Raw genomic sequence first — 16,959 nt, 5'->3', positions numbered from 1 at the left:
CCCCCCCCCTGCTGATTTGTGCATGGAGACGGCACTCACTGGACACACACACACACACTCAACACAACACTAAAGAAGGCTCGACGACGAAAAAACACGCGTAAAAAAAGAACCCTCTCCCTCCCTTCCTTCCTTACCCTCAGTGAGCTCTGAACCAAACACCACGGCCTTGGCATTGGAGATGTTGACGCAGTGCACCAGCGCCTCCATCCTCAGGTTGAAGTTGATGAGGGCCGCCTCGACGCCGATCTTGGCCATGCCCAGCCACAGGCCCACGTACTGGTTCCTGTTCTCCATGAATAGCGCCACCACATCTCCGTCCTATGGGAGAGGAAGAGAGGCAGTTGTTGCAGTCAAGAATAATAATAATAACCCATTCTGACCTGAGATCAGATTCATACGAGGTTTCCACTGGACACACACTGGTCTGATTAACCCACTGACCCGAGATCAGATTCTAAAAATGTCAGTCGATTTTTCAAAAATTGCAGACCTACAAGCTCGTAGCGCGCCACTCGGTGGCGCGCTATGAGCTTGTAGATCTGCTATTTTTAAATAGCTAAAGCATAACGTAATGCTAACCCCAAAAGGGGTTCCCGCCCAGAATGGGATAATAATAATAATATTAAATAATAAAACTTTATTTGTATAGCACCTTTCATGACATGAAATGCAGCTCAAAGTGCTTTACAGAGCAATGGAAAAAAAGGAATAAAAGCAAGGCAAAGACGTTAAGAAAAAAGCAGTAATGCAATACAGTGAGGACATGAATAACAACAAATAAAAGATCAATTAGAAGCAATGTTGTAGAAGTGGGTCTTGAGCTGTGCTTTTAAAATGTCCACAGAGGCTGCCTGACGAAGGTATACGTGGGAGCTTGTTCCATGCCGTCGGCGCGTAGAAGCAAAAAGCTGCTTCCCCGTATTTTTTAGTTGCCATTTCTTTAGGCAAAGCGAGCAGGCCAGCAGTGGAAGACCTTAGGTGGCGGTTTGGGACATTTAGGCAGGCAGTCATGTAGGTAGGAAGGTGCGAGACCATCGAGAGCTTTATACACAATTAAAATACATTTTAAATCAATCCTAAGAAGAGTCTTGTTCAGGTAGAGATTAAAATAGGGTGCATTCTGCATCCCAAAACGCAGTTTATAGTTAAGGAACGTGATAAAACAACAACGACCTCTGCATCCACGGGATGCACTACCGTACTGTTTTTTTTTTATTATTATAGTTTATTTTGCTATAGCTTTAGTTATAATAATAATTTCTTCTTCTGTTTTCTACATGAATATAACCACATTATATAACCATATAAAATGAAATGCATCCCTGCATCCCGGGACTCATTACATTGAAAACCTGTTTACTTATTTATTTGACAGGGACAAAGCTCATTAATCAACATGTCAGTTTTCACATCAATGTAAATGGGCCAGAGTTAGCCGAAGCTAAATTTCATCTGTAGTCCCTGGGCAGGCTCTTAAAAAATGAATGATAAAAAGAAGGACAAAGTGTAACATCACTGTTCAGGTATAGGGGATATTGAGCCACAATTTATGTCCCTTGATTGGTCAGGGGCGATTACAAGGTTATAACCTTGTAATCGCCACCTGACCAATCAAAGGACATAATTAATTTAACCCCTTTCTGGGCGGGAACCATGACTTTCGGTCTATTAAGCATCATGTTATGCTTTAGCTCGGTGCCGCGCTATGAGCTTGTAGATCTGCTATTTTTAAAAAATCGTGAAAATGTGGCGCAAATCTTTGAATATATGTTCTTTCAGAGCGAACGGTTTTAACTCAAAACTTTGTTTCTGGGGGAGGGGGGGGGGGGGGGGTTCCTGGGACAACATATTTTGTGATGGGGGGTCGGTGGCCAAATACATAACGATTCTAGGGGTCCTTGACATGAAATGGTATGAGAACCACTGACCATAGAAACATAGGGTTTTTCAGAAAACTGTCAGGATTTAGAAGACATTTGTAGAATCGTTCCCAGGTCTAAATTGGTTAAGTTAAGATTAGTCACTGTTTTTTCCTTCAGTCTTTTTTGACTAACTGTCTCTGGCAACTCTCCAATGGGAGCCGATAATATCTTCAAGCTATTTCTTTTCATAAAACTGCAGATCGTGATTGATTCCTCGTCCTTTAACCCTGTAAGACCCGGATATATTTCTACTTGCAAAAAAGAGCTTTCAACCTTACTACTACTTTGCACTACTAGGACTTGTGTTAAATATGTAAAAAAAATAGTTTGATGAACATTTTATGAACATTTATAATAATTATATTTTACAATAATTAAATTAATAATTTACATTTGGGGGATATCTTTCACAATAATGAATAAAACATGTTCTAGACATTCTAATGATCTAAAAAAAACATATTACAATTATTGTACTTACTTTTATTAGGGTTAAAGGTCAAAAGTCATAGGTCAAGTCCAGAAATATTTTATTTGTGTGAATTTGTGGGGGGTATTTATATGCAAATATCATGACCAATGGCATTGCAATGGCATTGCAATGAACATCACTGATGACGTTTAGGTGAAAAAAGAACAGAAAAAAATAATAATTAAGTAATTAATAAAAAATAAAGATGTTACCGAAAAGCAACGCTGGGTTTTACAGGGTTAAGGCTCTTCTTTCATATTAAAAGTGTGACAGCGGCTTGATGTTGATGATGTTTTGGAGGATAAGACTTCACACTTCAAAATATACCACAGGCAGATTGAGGCAGACCTTGTGGATGAATCATGGTTTATTTACGGAGCGGTTGCAAGAGGCGAGGCTCAAGGACAGTTGAGGCGATGTCAGCTGATTTGATTCAAGTGTGAGAGACGCTTGTGGGTGAAAGTTCCCCACCTTTCCACCCAGTAACAATGCCCCGTACGTACGTCCTTCCAATCGGATATCATTGCCTAGAATAATCTACGCGTCCATTTTGGTCACGCTTTCTTTCCATCCCCGAGAGCCCTGCAGTGTCACCTGCCTCTCTATTAATTCATCCACGACCTTTCCAGGAACACTCGTACAGATATAGCCATGGCTAGTACATTTCAAAGTGACCCCGTTGTTGACCACTTGAATCAACAAACAAAGTAATACAAAATTCCTACTATAAATGTGCCACGTCTCTGCGTGCGTGCGTGCGTGTGTGTGTGTGTGTGTGTGTGTGTACGGTTGAAATGCACGCAACGTAACTCGAGAACCGTTTGCCCCACCGACCACAAAAGCCTCTGGTCAGGCTCTGCCAGTGGGCCTAATCAGCCTAAATCCCCCTCACCTGTACAATTTTCTGCCTCAGCCAATTGATTGCCATGGCAAGCCCACACCTGCAAATTGATTACTTAACCACTCCACTTTTCAGTCAGTTTGCACTCTTCACACACACACATGCAGACAGATAGTGAAAGCGGGTGCTATGACAAGTTGTATTATTATTATTATTATGTATTATTATAAGTTGAATCGCTCTCATGTAGGCCGGTGGCCGACGGGCACGTACAGGTCTAGTATCACATAATTCCATAACATCATGCGTAGGGTATAGGGCTGCCAAATGGTCAGCAACTGCCACAACCTTGTCAACAATCCAGGCAACCTAAATTCTTTTCCCTCCAGCTCCCAAGCTGTGAAGTGAACTCTCCCCCCTCGGTCAGGACTGCAGAGCCATGCAGTCCCCAAAAGCTCACATTAATCTTCTGACTTCAGTTCATCACCGGCCTACGCCCTAATCCTGCAATACTACCATGCCTCTACCAGTGTACCGTGTTGATTTCGTCGACTAAAACTAAGACGAAAAACGTCCGTCGACTACCTTTTTCCACTAACGAAAACTACATGGAAACTACATAAAAACTAAGCTATGATGACTAAAAACTAAGACTAAATATACTGACAATTTCGTCAACAAATAACAACTAGACTAAAATGTTAGGAAGGGACTAGTGGACAAGAGATCCAGCATAAGTCATTTTACAATTAGTTTGCATGCTGAAAATAGCCGATCTACAAGCTCACAATTGTGAGCTTGTAGATCAGCAATTTTCAGCAAGTGAAATAAATCTGTCATTACGACGGCATCAAGGCCCGCCAAGATACATTTTGTTCGACTAAATCAACTATACATTTAGTCAACTAAAATATCATGATATTTAGTCGACTAAAACTAGACTACAACACTAAAACCTTCCAGGTGACTAAAATGTGACAAACTAAATGAAAACTATTCAAGAGACTATGACTGAAACTAAAATCTAAATTTGCTGCCAAAAACAACACTGCCTCTCCACCCGGTCCACTTCTGTCTTTACTTACCGTGTTCGTCTGCACTCGTATTTGTCATACATGTAGCTTAGTTGCTACGAATGTTTACTGGATCTGCTAATGTCTTTTTTTAAATATATATATATAGTTTTTATCCCACGATTTTGTAACCAATTTTTCACCCCATGTGTCAATCATCTAATGTGATCCTGGGCTCTACACACCCTCCACCAACCTAGTCCCCATATATGAGGGACATGGGGAGAGCAACGGACTTGAACTCATGCCCGAGTGTCCAAGTTGCTCCTTTACACCTGACAGGGGGGAGTTTCCCTGGTTGGACGTAGCATGTGGAAGGAACACGTTATTCCAACCAGTTCCTTTCCCCTCCATCAGGCCAGGGGGAGGCAGTTTAGAGACTGCATGTTTTTTGTGAGGGTACCTACCCTAGGGCAGTGGTTCCCAAAGTGGGGTCCGGGGACCCCCATGCATGGGGTCCTTGAGGGAGTTCCAGGGGTTCCCCAGCTAAATGATAGTTTGGAACCAAATGGACCCTTATGGGTCTGTAACTCTGAGGGTGTACACTCTCAGAGTTAAATTACATAGTTAAATTAGATTTTACAATATAAATTGGTGTCCCAGAGATAGAAATGGTATTAAATGGGGGTCCGTAGACTAAGGCATGTCAAACTGGGGGGGTCCTAAACGGGTTGAGAATCACTGCTAGAGCCGTACAAATTCTCTCTTATGGGGGTCCCTGGCATATCTCTTCAAATGGGGGTCCGCAGGCTAGGAAAATGTCAATTTGGGGGTCCTTGACATGAAAAAGTGTGGGAACCACTGCCCTAGGGGACATGGGGAGAAGTTGCAAACTCCACACAGAGGGGCCCTTTCGTCAACCCCGCCTCCGGTATGTATGGGCACTGATGACACGGGGTAGGGGAAACACGCCCCACAGCATCCCCAGCGGGAATCGAACCCAGGACCAGGAATCGAAGCTGTGAGGCGACAGCACTACCGACTGTGCCACCGTGACCCCCTAATGGAACCACCTCAGCAAGTCTTCTTTCTTTGTTCCTTCCTGCCGTTCTGCACACAGTACAGCCAACGAGGCGAAGAAATCACAGACTGAGGCTTTAACCTTTCCATTCCGATGTTGTTTCTGAACATATTGCTAGTTTTTGACCACCTTAAATGCACTGATCTTATTTTCGATAATGATATAGCATCAGAGGGCACTGCAATTGTTATGGACATTCACTGGTCAATTCCTAAGTGTAAATAAGATAAGAGAGGCCCTACCAGTGTGCTGTTTTTGTGTGTGGAATGACCTTCTAAAATGTCTTTCTTGCGTTATTTTAGTTGTAAAACTGTGGTGTGACAATAAGGATAAGTGACTGTAAATTAGCCCTTCACTAAGTCCCTCCCCAACCCATCCTTGTCCAATAGGCACGTTGGCAGCGAAGAAAGCTTGACCTGCATGGCAACCGTCGCTAAACTATTTGGATTGGCATTGGACAGGACGCTTTTTTGGGCTGGGATTTAGTGAAGGGCTAATTGTACAACAGTGTGATTACGAACGATCCTTACCAATAAAACACAAATGTTACTTTCATGAATCAAAATGTCGTATACCTGAAACCCTCTTTGCAGCAGCAGGTTGGCCACTCTGTTTGAGTATTCGTCCAGCTGGTTGAAGGTCCACTTCTCCGTCTCCCCGCTGTTCTCGAAGATCAGGGCCGTCTTGTCCCCGTAGCGACGCACGGTCTCGGCGAAGATCTTGGGGATGGTGTTCTTCTGCTTGAGGTGGCGCCGGACATTCATCTTCACCTGCAACAGTACTCCCGCCGCACTGGTGGAAAGGACAGGGAAAGAAAGCCAATGAGAAACGCAACAAGTAAGGAGTGATTCTGGTAATATCCAGCGGTCGTCAACATGTCCGTAGCCTGGGGGTCCGGACACCTAGAAGAATCTAGACGCAGCTGCGCGACATGAGACTAATTAATTAGAGCGACAGAGAGAGAGTCAACATGTGGCCTCGGACAAATGTGTCTGTGACAAGTTTTTTGATTTTCTGTTTTACAAACAATGTTCTTATTTTGATCATAAACACCCCCTTACTGAATGTCAATCTACCAGGTTTTCTTCAGAATATGTACGGCAATTATTCATTATGACACTATGGGCACATTAGGAGTCCAACTTAGTGGTTTAGGGGACATCCCTGGAACATCATATTTTCAGATGGGGGGGTCGGCGGCCAATTACATATAATTCTGGGGGGCCTTGACATGAAATAGTTTGAGAAACATGGATAGAAACATGGGTTTTTCTAGAAAACTGTTATGACTTAAAAGACATTTGCATTAGAATCGTTCTCAGGTCTAAAAGGGGTTAAATGAATGAACGAACATACAATCTGCATTAACTTCCTCGGAACTACTCTACTCATTTTAAGTGACATGAATGGAAATTGAACTAAATTAAATGACAAATAACTACAACTCTATAACAAGTACTCATGAGTCATGGGTAAGTACTCAAGTAAGGTTATCCAAGGATATCATGATGAGATAATGTCATGTTTACACACGTGACTTACGCCTCACGCCTAAACGTTTTATACTATTTTGAAAGACATTTAAAGAATTGTTCAACTAGCCGATCTGCCTCGACGAGAGCTTGTGGATTGGCTGTTTGAACTATAAAAAAAGAAAAAAGAAAAGAAACATTAATAGAAAAAAAACGAAATAAAAGCATCTTTCAAGGCCATTGATAGTGGTTAGGTCGTATAATTAGTATAATTAGTATTGTTGTTATTATTATTATATTATCTGTGGTGAGAACGGGGTCCATTTGGCAATGAATTATGAAAACAAGGACATTTTAGGGTCAGTAACAGATATTTGTCAGGACTCGAGACACCAAGCTTGGAACCGGGCCGGTCCTGGACAAACCGTGACATATACTGTATAGTCAGTGGTCACCATACTCTAAACTAAATGTAGGACTATGTGCCTGTCCCGTACAATCCCAACAGATGTGCAAATGTAGTGCTTTGCACAGGAAATTATGCATGCACGCACTCACAGGAAATAAAGTATGTGAAATGCGGAAGAGAAGAGACAGTGGTTAATGACTAGGCTAAGAGCCAGAACACACCTAAACAAACCAGTATGTTTTAGTATCTATTTTATCACATTATTAACCCATTTAGGCCTGACGTCGAAATTTAAGAAATGTCTTCAAAATCCTGAAAAACCTTTCTGTATCAGTGGTGCTCAATATTTCAAGGACCCAAAAAATGAATGTAATATCCCCCCCCCGCATCTGAAAATATGTTGTTCCAGGATTGTTCCAAGATTTGAGTTAAAATGTTCACTCTGTAATAATATATATTCAAAGATTTGAGGCACATTTTCACAATCTTAAAAAAATAGCAGAACTACAAGCTCATAGCACGCCGCAACGGCACCTAGTGCCGCGCTATATGAGCTTGCAGACCTGCTATTTCTCAATAGCTAAAGTGGAACATAATGCTTTAGAACACCAAAATGGGTCAACATATTCTAGCAGTGGCGAGAACGAACGATGAGCTATACTGCTACTAGCTTATTAGTGGTTTTGCTAACTGGAACTGAACTCTGGGGTTTGCATTATTAAATATTGCAGCACACCGGACCAAGCAGGGTGGTTCATCCGTCACTACCTGTGGTGTGTACCTCGGCAACACGCTGTTGTAGAAAAAGAAAAGCAGTGTGTCCACTATTAGAATAATAAAGCACTTATGTGTAAAAAGAAATCTCGTCTAGCTAACTGCCGAGAGCCACTTTACGGAACAAGCGCGTATAATGCTGTCCGCTAATGAGTTACAATTATTTTAAAATGTTAGTTCATGGGTCCTAAATGGGACACAGTTAACCATTGTAACCAGCCTCGTCCCGAGGTGGTGGAGTTTGAAGTTGTAAAACGTTACGACAGAGAGATGGCTGGGTGTGTCCTCCAGGGCAAAGTATAGGACACTTTACAGCCGCAGCTCACTAAAAACGACTTTTACAATGCAGGTGTAAAGATATGGCTGATTTCTTCTTTGGCAGGTCCTTTGATGATAATGATAATGTTCTGGCTCGTTTTGAATGTCATATCAGGTCAGTCAGTGTTGTTTTCGTCGAATAAAACTATGACGGAAAATGCTCGTCGACACTGATGAAAACTAAGCTATGGTGACTAAAACTAAGACTAAATATACTGACATTTTGTCAACAAATAAAAACTAGACTAAATTGTTAGGAAAGGACTAGTGGACAAGAGATCCAGTATAAGTCATTTTACACTGGAAATAGCCGATCTACAAGCTCACAAGCTTGTAGATCGGCTTGTATTTTCAGCAAGTGTACAATAAGTCATTACGACGGCATCAAGGCCCGCCAAAATAGATTTTAGTCGACTAAATCAACTGCAGATTTAGTCGACTAAAATCTTATGATATTTAGTCTAGACTAACACTATTCCAGGTGACTAAAATGTGCCTGAAACTATTGAAGAGACTATGACTAAAACTCAAATCAAAGTTTGCTGCCAAAAACAACACTGGGGTCAGTGTTTTCTGTATAGTTCAGCTCACTTTAGCTTTCTCAAGGACAGATTTAAGTGACGTTGGCTTTTTAGTATTTCCTGTTTCATCATGAGCGAAACCACTGGTTCAAATAAGGAAACTGGTGGCTATGTTTAGCCTGCATGGCAACCCACAATATATAGTAAATATGACCCCTATAGCTAGGTAAACGGATAGAAATAACCCCCCACTCTCCTTTTTCCATTCTTTTTCACTTTGTCAACAAAGCTTCGCTTCTCAAACACACCTGGGGGAGTGGCTTAACCCTTTTAGACATGACCGGTTCTAAAAAGAAAAGTCTTCTAAATCATGACAGTTTTCTGAAAAACCTCTGTTTCTACGTCCAACTATTTTATGTCAAAGACCCCCAGAACTATATGAAATTGGCCGCCGACGACCCCCCCACCCCCCCAATCTGAAAATATGTTGTTCCAGGGACCCCACAGAAGCAAAGATTTGAGTTAAAATAAAACGTTCGCTCTGAAATAATACATTCAAAGATGTGTGCCACATTTTCACGATTTTTCTAAAATAGCAGACCCGCAAGCTCGTAGCGCGGCACTCGGTGCCCGCTATGAGCTTGTAGAGCTGCTATTTTTCCAACAGCTAAAGCATAACATAATGCTTGAAAGAAACACCAAAATGGGGTTCCCGCCCCAAAGTGGCTTAAGCGTGTCATTACAGGAATGCCTCGTTTTATATTCAGTTTCTAATAACACAAGTGAATGTTGACTTTTGCAATGCATGATAAATAACCACCGTTGTTGGAGAGCTTTCGGTTCGCACGCGCGCGCACACACGCGCACACACACACACACACGCACACACACACACACTCACTGTAAGTCTCTGCCAATTGTCTTGGCAAAGATCTGTAGAAAGCTCCATCCTCCAGATCCCAGGTAGAGGATGAGGGTGGCGGGCAGCACCTGGTACCAAGGCAGGCCCAGCAGCAGCCTCAGCACAAACAGCAGGGCCGTGCAGCATGCTAGACGCAGCATCCTGGGAGAACACGTGACGCACACACACACACACACACAAAAACAGATTTAGAAATTGAATACAGCTGGGCACCTGCCCTGGGTTTACAGGTGTATATCAGCAAAAGTATAGTTAGGGCTGTTCGCCCGCACTACCCAGTGAAGTAAAGTACAAAAAGTACAAAAAGGTAGGAGCGCACACTAGTAGTGGGGAGGTGCTGCTGAGTGCTGACCACAGGAGATAAAAACTGCATGGAAACACAGGAGATAAAACTGAAAACACAGGAGATAAAATTGACACAACATATTTTGAGCTGGGGGTTGGAGGCCAAATACATATAATTATATGGGTCCTTGACATGAAATAGTTGGAGAACCACTGACATAGAAACAGAGGTTTATCAGAAAACCGTCATGATTTCGAAGATATTTGTAGAATCGTCCTAATCGGTCTAAATGGGTAAACTATATGTAACTGTCGTTTTGTTACATTACGGTATGAATATAGGCCTACAGTACAAATAAAACGTATTTGTCTGTTGCTCCATATTGTTCTTTCAATATCAACTGAACACAGTGACAGAAAACTAAAATTAGCTCCCTATTCCAGTACTTGTACTGTTGTAGATAAGTTTACAATTGCACGGTGCAAAGGACTCTGTGACCTTCTACCCACTTCACCCTACAGTGAGATAAAATGACATAAATATAGGCCTATTACAGTACATAGGTAGAAGAAAAATAAGCGCAGAGAGATGCATTAACACGTCAACTCGGAATAACATAATTATGCTGTACTTTTATTAATTATTATTACATTAACATTGAGGCCTAGTTGAAAAGGAAGCAAATTAAATGTTGACTAATTATCTCCCTCAACTGAAATGAGACCAACGTGGCAATCAAATGATAGCGTGTGTCAAAGTTCCATTATGAGGAATCTGATTAACCTTCAAGAAATGACGATAGTAGGAGGAGGAGTTGCTGTCAAATGTTAATTTGAAGTTTGTCAACTTTCAAAGAGACGATAAAAATACCTCATCAGACCAAACCTGAGTTGGACCGAATCAGGTTTGTCAACCCAGTCAGCCTGGCCATACCTTGTGTGTGTGTGTGTGTGTGTGTGTGTGTGTGTGTGTGTGTGTGTGTTTGTGTACCACTTAGTAATAACAGTGTATTATTAAAATGTATTGGCTTCTTTCACATCAACCACTTTAGTAATATCAGTGTGTATTATCATTTTTTGACACAATGCAGGGAGCATAACAGAGTTGTTCCAAGCTGCAGGTCACACGTCTCTAAATATCAATTCGACAGGAAAATGATGTTCGTCATTTTATCCACACATAACCTGCCCAATGTATAGTCCACTGACAATCTATCACATGAGTGCAACATTGATACGAGTTGGACGGTGTATTACATTTTTCTAGGTGCATTCCTGAACTGTTCCATGTGGCATCATTTTGAGGGAATCTCAAATGGAATGTATTGGGGGGAGTCTAGACAGGGCAACATAAGGACTGGACTGTGTTTACTTACAATACATTACATGGCATAATATGAGTCGAGTGACCAATGCTACCCGATAGCCATGAGGAGAAGATGAGTCCAGAAACTAGTAAAGCGATAGGCTCGCTTAAGGCGGCTGCCACTCCATTATCTATTTATTGCCCGAGTATAATACTAAAATAAGGAGAGAGAGAAAAAAAACACAAAACTATAAGATATATTCACCACCCTTGTGTGTCAGTTCATTTAACAGTGGCGGTTTCTTAATGCCGCTATAGGGGGAGTCGCCTACAGATTAAATAATGCAACAACAACAAAAAGAGAGATTCATCTGATCACCATGCAGTCACTGTTGCTACACACACACACACACACACACCCGGACATTTAAACGGCGCGTACCAACAGCATATTGCGGTAGTGGTGGAGTAGACTAGAGCTAGCTGGGGAAGGGGAAATAAGCCACCACCACCACCAACAATGCCATGTGCGCTTTGACGTGGCTCTTAAAACAAACAAACATAGCCCATTATTAATCATATACAACAGTGCACAGTTGGGATACATGATTGACCGTTATAATATATATTCTTTCTATTGTAACAAGAGCGATGGCAATGTGGATGCGCAGCCCTTTTGCGCGCATCGGCTTATATAGCGGTCTGACAGGGGCTGCAAATGAGCTGACATGCACAGTATGCTATGCTGCCCCACAGAAATGACCGGGTTTTCTTTTTGCCTGATTGGCCATAACATTCGACTTTAATTCGCCAATAGCCGCGTGTCCATATTATATCCGCTCGTCATTAAAGACTTGCTTGTTGTGTGTGGGCAAGGTTGGCAGAGGACAAGGAGGGAGAGCCTCTTTTCTACCTCCCCGGCCACGCTTACATAGTAAATAATAACGGACCCATCCGGGAAGCAAGCAACCATTGTGGGGGATTCGGGGAATAAGCCTCCATTGAACGCTGCTGGGGACCGCTTAACATAGAACCGGCGTCACCTATAATAACTGTGTTACCTTGCACCGGGTCCACGTCGCAGTCACTCCTCGGACACTGCACTGCTGCTAGTCCAGACGCGGAACCCGTCCTCCCGTGTGGCGATTCCACCTTGTCGATGATGATCGGCTTAGGATATAGGCCAGCCTGGTTTCACGTACCAACCATACACAGCCGTCTCTCTCTCTCTCTCTCTCTCTCTCTCTGCTCTTTAGTGACAGCAGAGACTCAACACAGAAACGTATACACAGTACACACATACACACACACAAACACACGTACGCCACACACACACACAGACACACACACACACACACACCGGGGATCTCCTGATAAATAAGAGCGAACGGTCCCCTCCTCCTCCTCCTCCGGTGATGATGATGATGATGATGGGATCAAATTCTCCTGCTAGCTGCTGCTCCCGCCGCGGTTGGACTTTGCCCCGGTTATTGTTAACATGGTCTGTTCATCATATCCATCGCCGTTATCTCCCTTTTTTCTCTTTCATTGTAGCCTACCCGGTGTGATGATAAGCAGCTCGCTGACTCTTCTAGCCACGCGCACACACACACACACAGCACACACACACACACACACACAGAGAGTAATTCAAATGACCTTATAATTTCCTTAGCACAGCGCCCGCCCACCAACTGCAACGTCCACCAGTAGTGTGTCGCGGAAGAGGCGGTGACGGACACACGCGCGGCCAAGTCAAATCTCCTCGTCATAAATACACACACACACACACACACACACACACACACACACTGTGACACACACACACACACACACACACACACACACACTGCAGATCGCAGAGCAGGGGGGCGGGACTTGCGGCGGTGTGGTGTGGTGTCACAGAAATGCGGCCCTGCTACGCTACGCCGTTCGACCGGGAGTGAACCCACCGCCGCTCCTCGGCTCGATCGGCAGTTTCTCCACCCAGCCGGCAGTGACACCGTCCGTGACACGGCCCTGCTGCGGAACACAACCGCGCGGCGGCGTCAAAGACGAGTATAGTATATAGTAGCAGGGGGCGGACTTGTAAAGATTTGGCTTTTGGTGACTAGTTTCTGGATTTTGGCGTGGTGTTAGTTAGGTATGGGTATTTATAAGGTTTTCAAAAAGCTGTGCAAACGCGCTGGGCGCGCCCCCTAGTGGTCTGTTTGCACAGACTCAAATATTTCCATTGGATACATATAGGTATGGTTGAAAACCAAAATAATTGATAAGATATTTTTCAATTGATTCTGTTACTATTGGGTGTGTTAAATAACCAGAAAGGCATCGTTTTCAAGATGGCTTCCACGGTGGCTAAACTGAAATGCCTATAAACTTGGATTTAATATGTAAAAAATCATAACAATTATGCACTTTGTAACTACTTTTTGAATTTTGGCATGGTGTTGGGTATGGGCATAAGGTTTTCAAAAGACATCGCAAACTAATTTGGCTCGCCCCCTGGTGGTCGGTTTGCAATGAAACCACTATTAGATATGTCAGTACATGGTTGGAACCCCAAATAATTGATAACATAGATTTTTCAATTCTGTTACCATAGGGTGTGCTAAATAATGTACAAAACATTTACGGAAAACGAACAACTTGAAAGGCATCGTTTTCAAGATGGCGTCCACAATGGCTGCCAGGAGCTTAAAATGCCTGTTTAATTCCAAAGTTGCAAACCGACCACTAGGGGGCAAGCCAAACCTTATGACCATACTTAACAGCATGCCAAAATTCAAAGAGTAGTTACCAAGTGCATAATTGTTATCTTTTAAATTAATCACACTTTATAGGCCTTTTAGCTCCTGGCAGCGTCACATCAAAAATCAGAACAATTATGCACTTGGTAACTGCTTTTTGAATTTTGGCATGCTGTTAGGTATGGTCATAAGGTTTTCAAAAACCATAGGCATTTAAAGCTCCCGGCAGTTCCATCGTGAACGCCATCTTGAAAACGATGCCTTTCAAGTTGTTCGTTTTCCGTACAATATTTGAGACTGTGCAAACAGACCACTAGGGGGCGCGCCCAACAGCTTTTTGAAAACCTTATACACATACCTAACACCACGCCAAAATTCAGAGACTAGTCACCGAAAGCAAAATCTTGCTGATTTCTTACAAGTCCGACCCCTGCTATAGAGGCTGCAGTGTTGCCAGGTATAAGCCCAAAAGAAGCGACTATAGGCTAGGGGCATTTTCATTTTCTTTTTATAATTTTTTTATCCCACAATTTTGTAACCCATTCTTTCACCCAGTGTCAATTATCTAATATAATCCTGGGCGCTACACTTCCTCTGCCAACCTGGGGGGGCAACGGACTGACCTCATGCTTCCTTTCTATGCATGAGGAGTCTAAGGTGCTTCTTTTCACCTGACAGGGGAGAGTTTCCCCGGCCGGACGTAGCGCGTGGAAGGAACACGTTATTCCGACCAGTTCCTTTCTCCTCTATCAGGCCAGGATTACTGCATGTTTTTGTGAGGGTACACGCGGAGAACATGTGAGGGTACCTACCCTAGGGGACACGGGGAGAATATGTGAGGGTACCTACCTAGGGGACACGGGGAGAACATGTGAGGGTACCTACCCTAGGGGACACGGGGAGAACATGGGAGGGTACCTACCCTAGGGGACACGGGGAGAACATGTGAGGGTACCTACCCTAGGGGACACGGGGAGAATATGTGAGGGTACCTACCTAGGGGACACGGGGAGAACATGTGAGGGTACCTACCCTAGGGGACACGGGGAGAACATGTGAGGGTACCTACCCTAGGGGACACGGGGAGAATATGTGAGGGTACCTACCTAGGGGACACGGGGAGAACATGTGAGGGTACCTACCCTAGGGGGCACGGGGAGAACATGTGAGGGTATCTACCCTAGGGGACACAGGGAGAACATGTGAGGGTATCTACCCTAGGGGACACTGGGAGAACATGCAAACTCCACACAGACGGCTAGGGGCTATTTGAAAATAGTGACAAATGTGGAATATATATATATATATATTTTTAACAACAAATCCTTTATGGAGGTTCCCTCCCTGGCACAAAATATGTTTAGATGTTGTTGAGTCCTTTTATTTGGACAAAACAATACATTAATGTTGGGGTCCTTCACGTAGCCTACATGGAAATGTGTGAGAATCACTGGTTTAAACGATGTTTGGAAGGCCACTTTAGAAACAAGCCCAAAAAACCTACAAACTACAAATATTGACAAGCAGCTTTACAGAACAAGAAGCCCAAAGTCGCTTATAATAAGCGGACATGGCAACACTGATAGGCTGCTGCTGTCATCATCCCATATCCAAAAGGGACGGCCAAGGCTGTGATTGGCTAGTTGGTCGTCACGGGTAACGACTGCGTAAAGTTAACATACCATACACAGAAAAACACAGTCAGGATGGAATGTGTGAAAGTAAACACAGTGTGGCTCTCACTCAATCATTGTCAAAGGACCCCCAATTTGGCCAAGAACTCCCATGATCTGAAATCAATTTGTGCCCAGCCCGTTGTCCGTTTTTTATTATTAGAAATATTTAAACAATGGCAGGTCTACACTATACAGGCACACAATGCTTCACAATCGTTATATGTGAGCTTGTAGACTTATAGGGTTAAAGTGATGTTGCCAATTTTTCAGGCGACTCCCTGGAACCCCCTCAAAGAGCGAGGCACATTTTGCAAACCGCTAAGAATACATTATAATTAAATACTTCACAGAGAAAAGAATCCCTTTGTCTGGCCACTTCTGTCTGTGTATGGCTACACGCTAGTATAGATTACAGAATGGACAAAAATTGTCTCGTCAGTCATGTTTGATCAGTATTTGACCAAATTGTATTTGCGGGAGACCTAAATGTAGCAGGCGTCAGCAGTTGCCTAGCAACTAACTGGCGAATCACAGCACGACCACCCCTCCTGGGCTATGGAATCTTATGACCATGCCGGCTAGATTCTATAAAGGCTATGGAATCCCAAGCATTGAGCTTGATCATCCTCTCATCTCATTCTGGGGAGTAACTTACACCACTCTTACAACAGGGTGACCAGATCCAGAAACTGTTCATTTGAGGGACAGAAGTGTCGATTTTGTGGGACAAGTCAGTGGTTCTCAAAACACTTTCATGTCAAGGACCCCCAAAAATATATGTAATTGGCCACCGACCCCCATCTGAAAATATGTTGCTCCAGGGGACCTCCCAGAAGCAAAGATTTGAGTTTAAAACGTTCGCTCTGAAAGAATATATATATATATTCAAAGATTTGCGGCACATTTTCACGATCTTTCAAAAATAGCAGATTTACAAGCTCGTAGCGCGGCACTCTGTGCCGCTCTATGAGCTTGTAGATCTGCTATTTTTCAATAGCTAAACTATAACATATTGCTTAAAACACCAAAAAGGGCCCGCCCAGAATGGGTTAAACCCCTTTTTAGTCTCACATCTTGTTTTAAAATGAGAATTGTATGGCCGATAATTGTATGGCCGACTTGGTACTGTAGACTAGGCAGGGCACACCCTGGGCAAGACCTACGCTGAAAAGACGATCATCGGAAGTTGCGGGA

At 43.2% G+C, this 16,959-nt stretch overlaps 1 protein-coding gene across 1 annotated transcript in view; it reads right to left on the bottom strand.

Moving 5' to 3' along the window:
• The window catches only part of slc27a4 (solute carrier family 27 member 4), a 40,406-nt gene extending 27,438 nt beyond the window's left edge, over positions 1 to 12,968 (bottom strand). Inside the window, exons 1-4 of the mRNA XM_083793906.1 lie at positions 12,401 to 12,968; positions 9,728 to 9,889; positions 5,908 to 6,124; positions 138 to 321 (exon numbers count right to left, since the gene is read on the bottom strand). Of these exons, the coding sequence (XP_083650032.1) occupies positions 138 to 321; positions 5,908 to 6,124; positions 9,728 to 9,888 (562 nt within the window). The 5' untranslated portion in view covers position 9,889; positions 12,401 to 12,968. The remainder of the gene's footprint in view (positions 1 to 137; positions 322 to 5,907; positions 6,125 to 9,727; positions 9,890 to 12,400) is intronic.
• Positions 12,969 to 16,959: the final 3,991 nt, after the last annotated feature.

Source organism: Protomyctophum parallelum, assembly GCF_964188405.1.
Source record: "Protomyctophum parallelum genome assembly, chromosome: 21".
NCBI lineage: Eukaryota > Metazoa > Chordata > Actinopteri > Myctophiformes > Myctophidae > Protomyctophum > Protomyctophum parallelum.
This window is presented reverse-complemented; position numbering and strand designations above follow the sequence as displayed.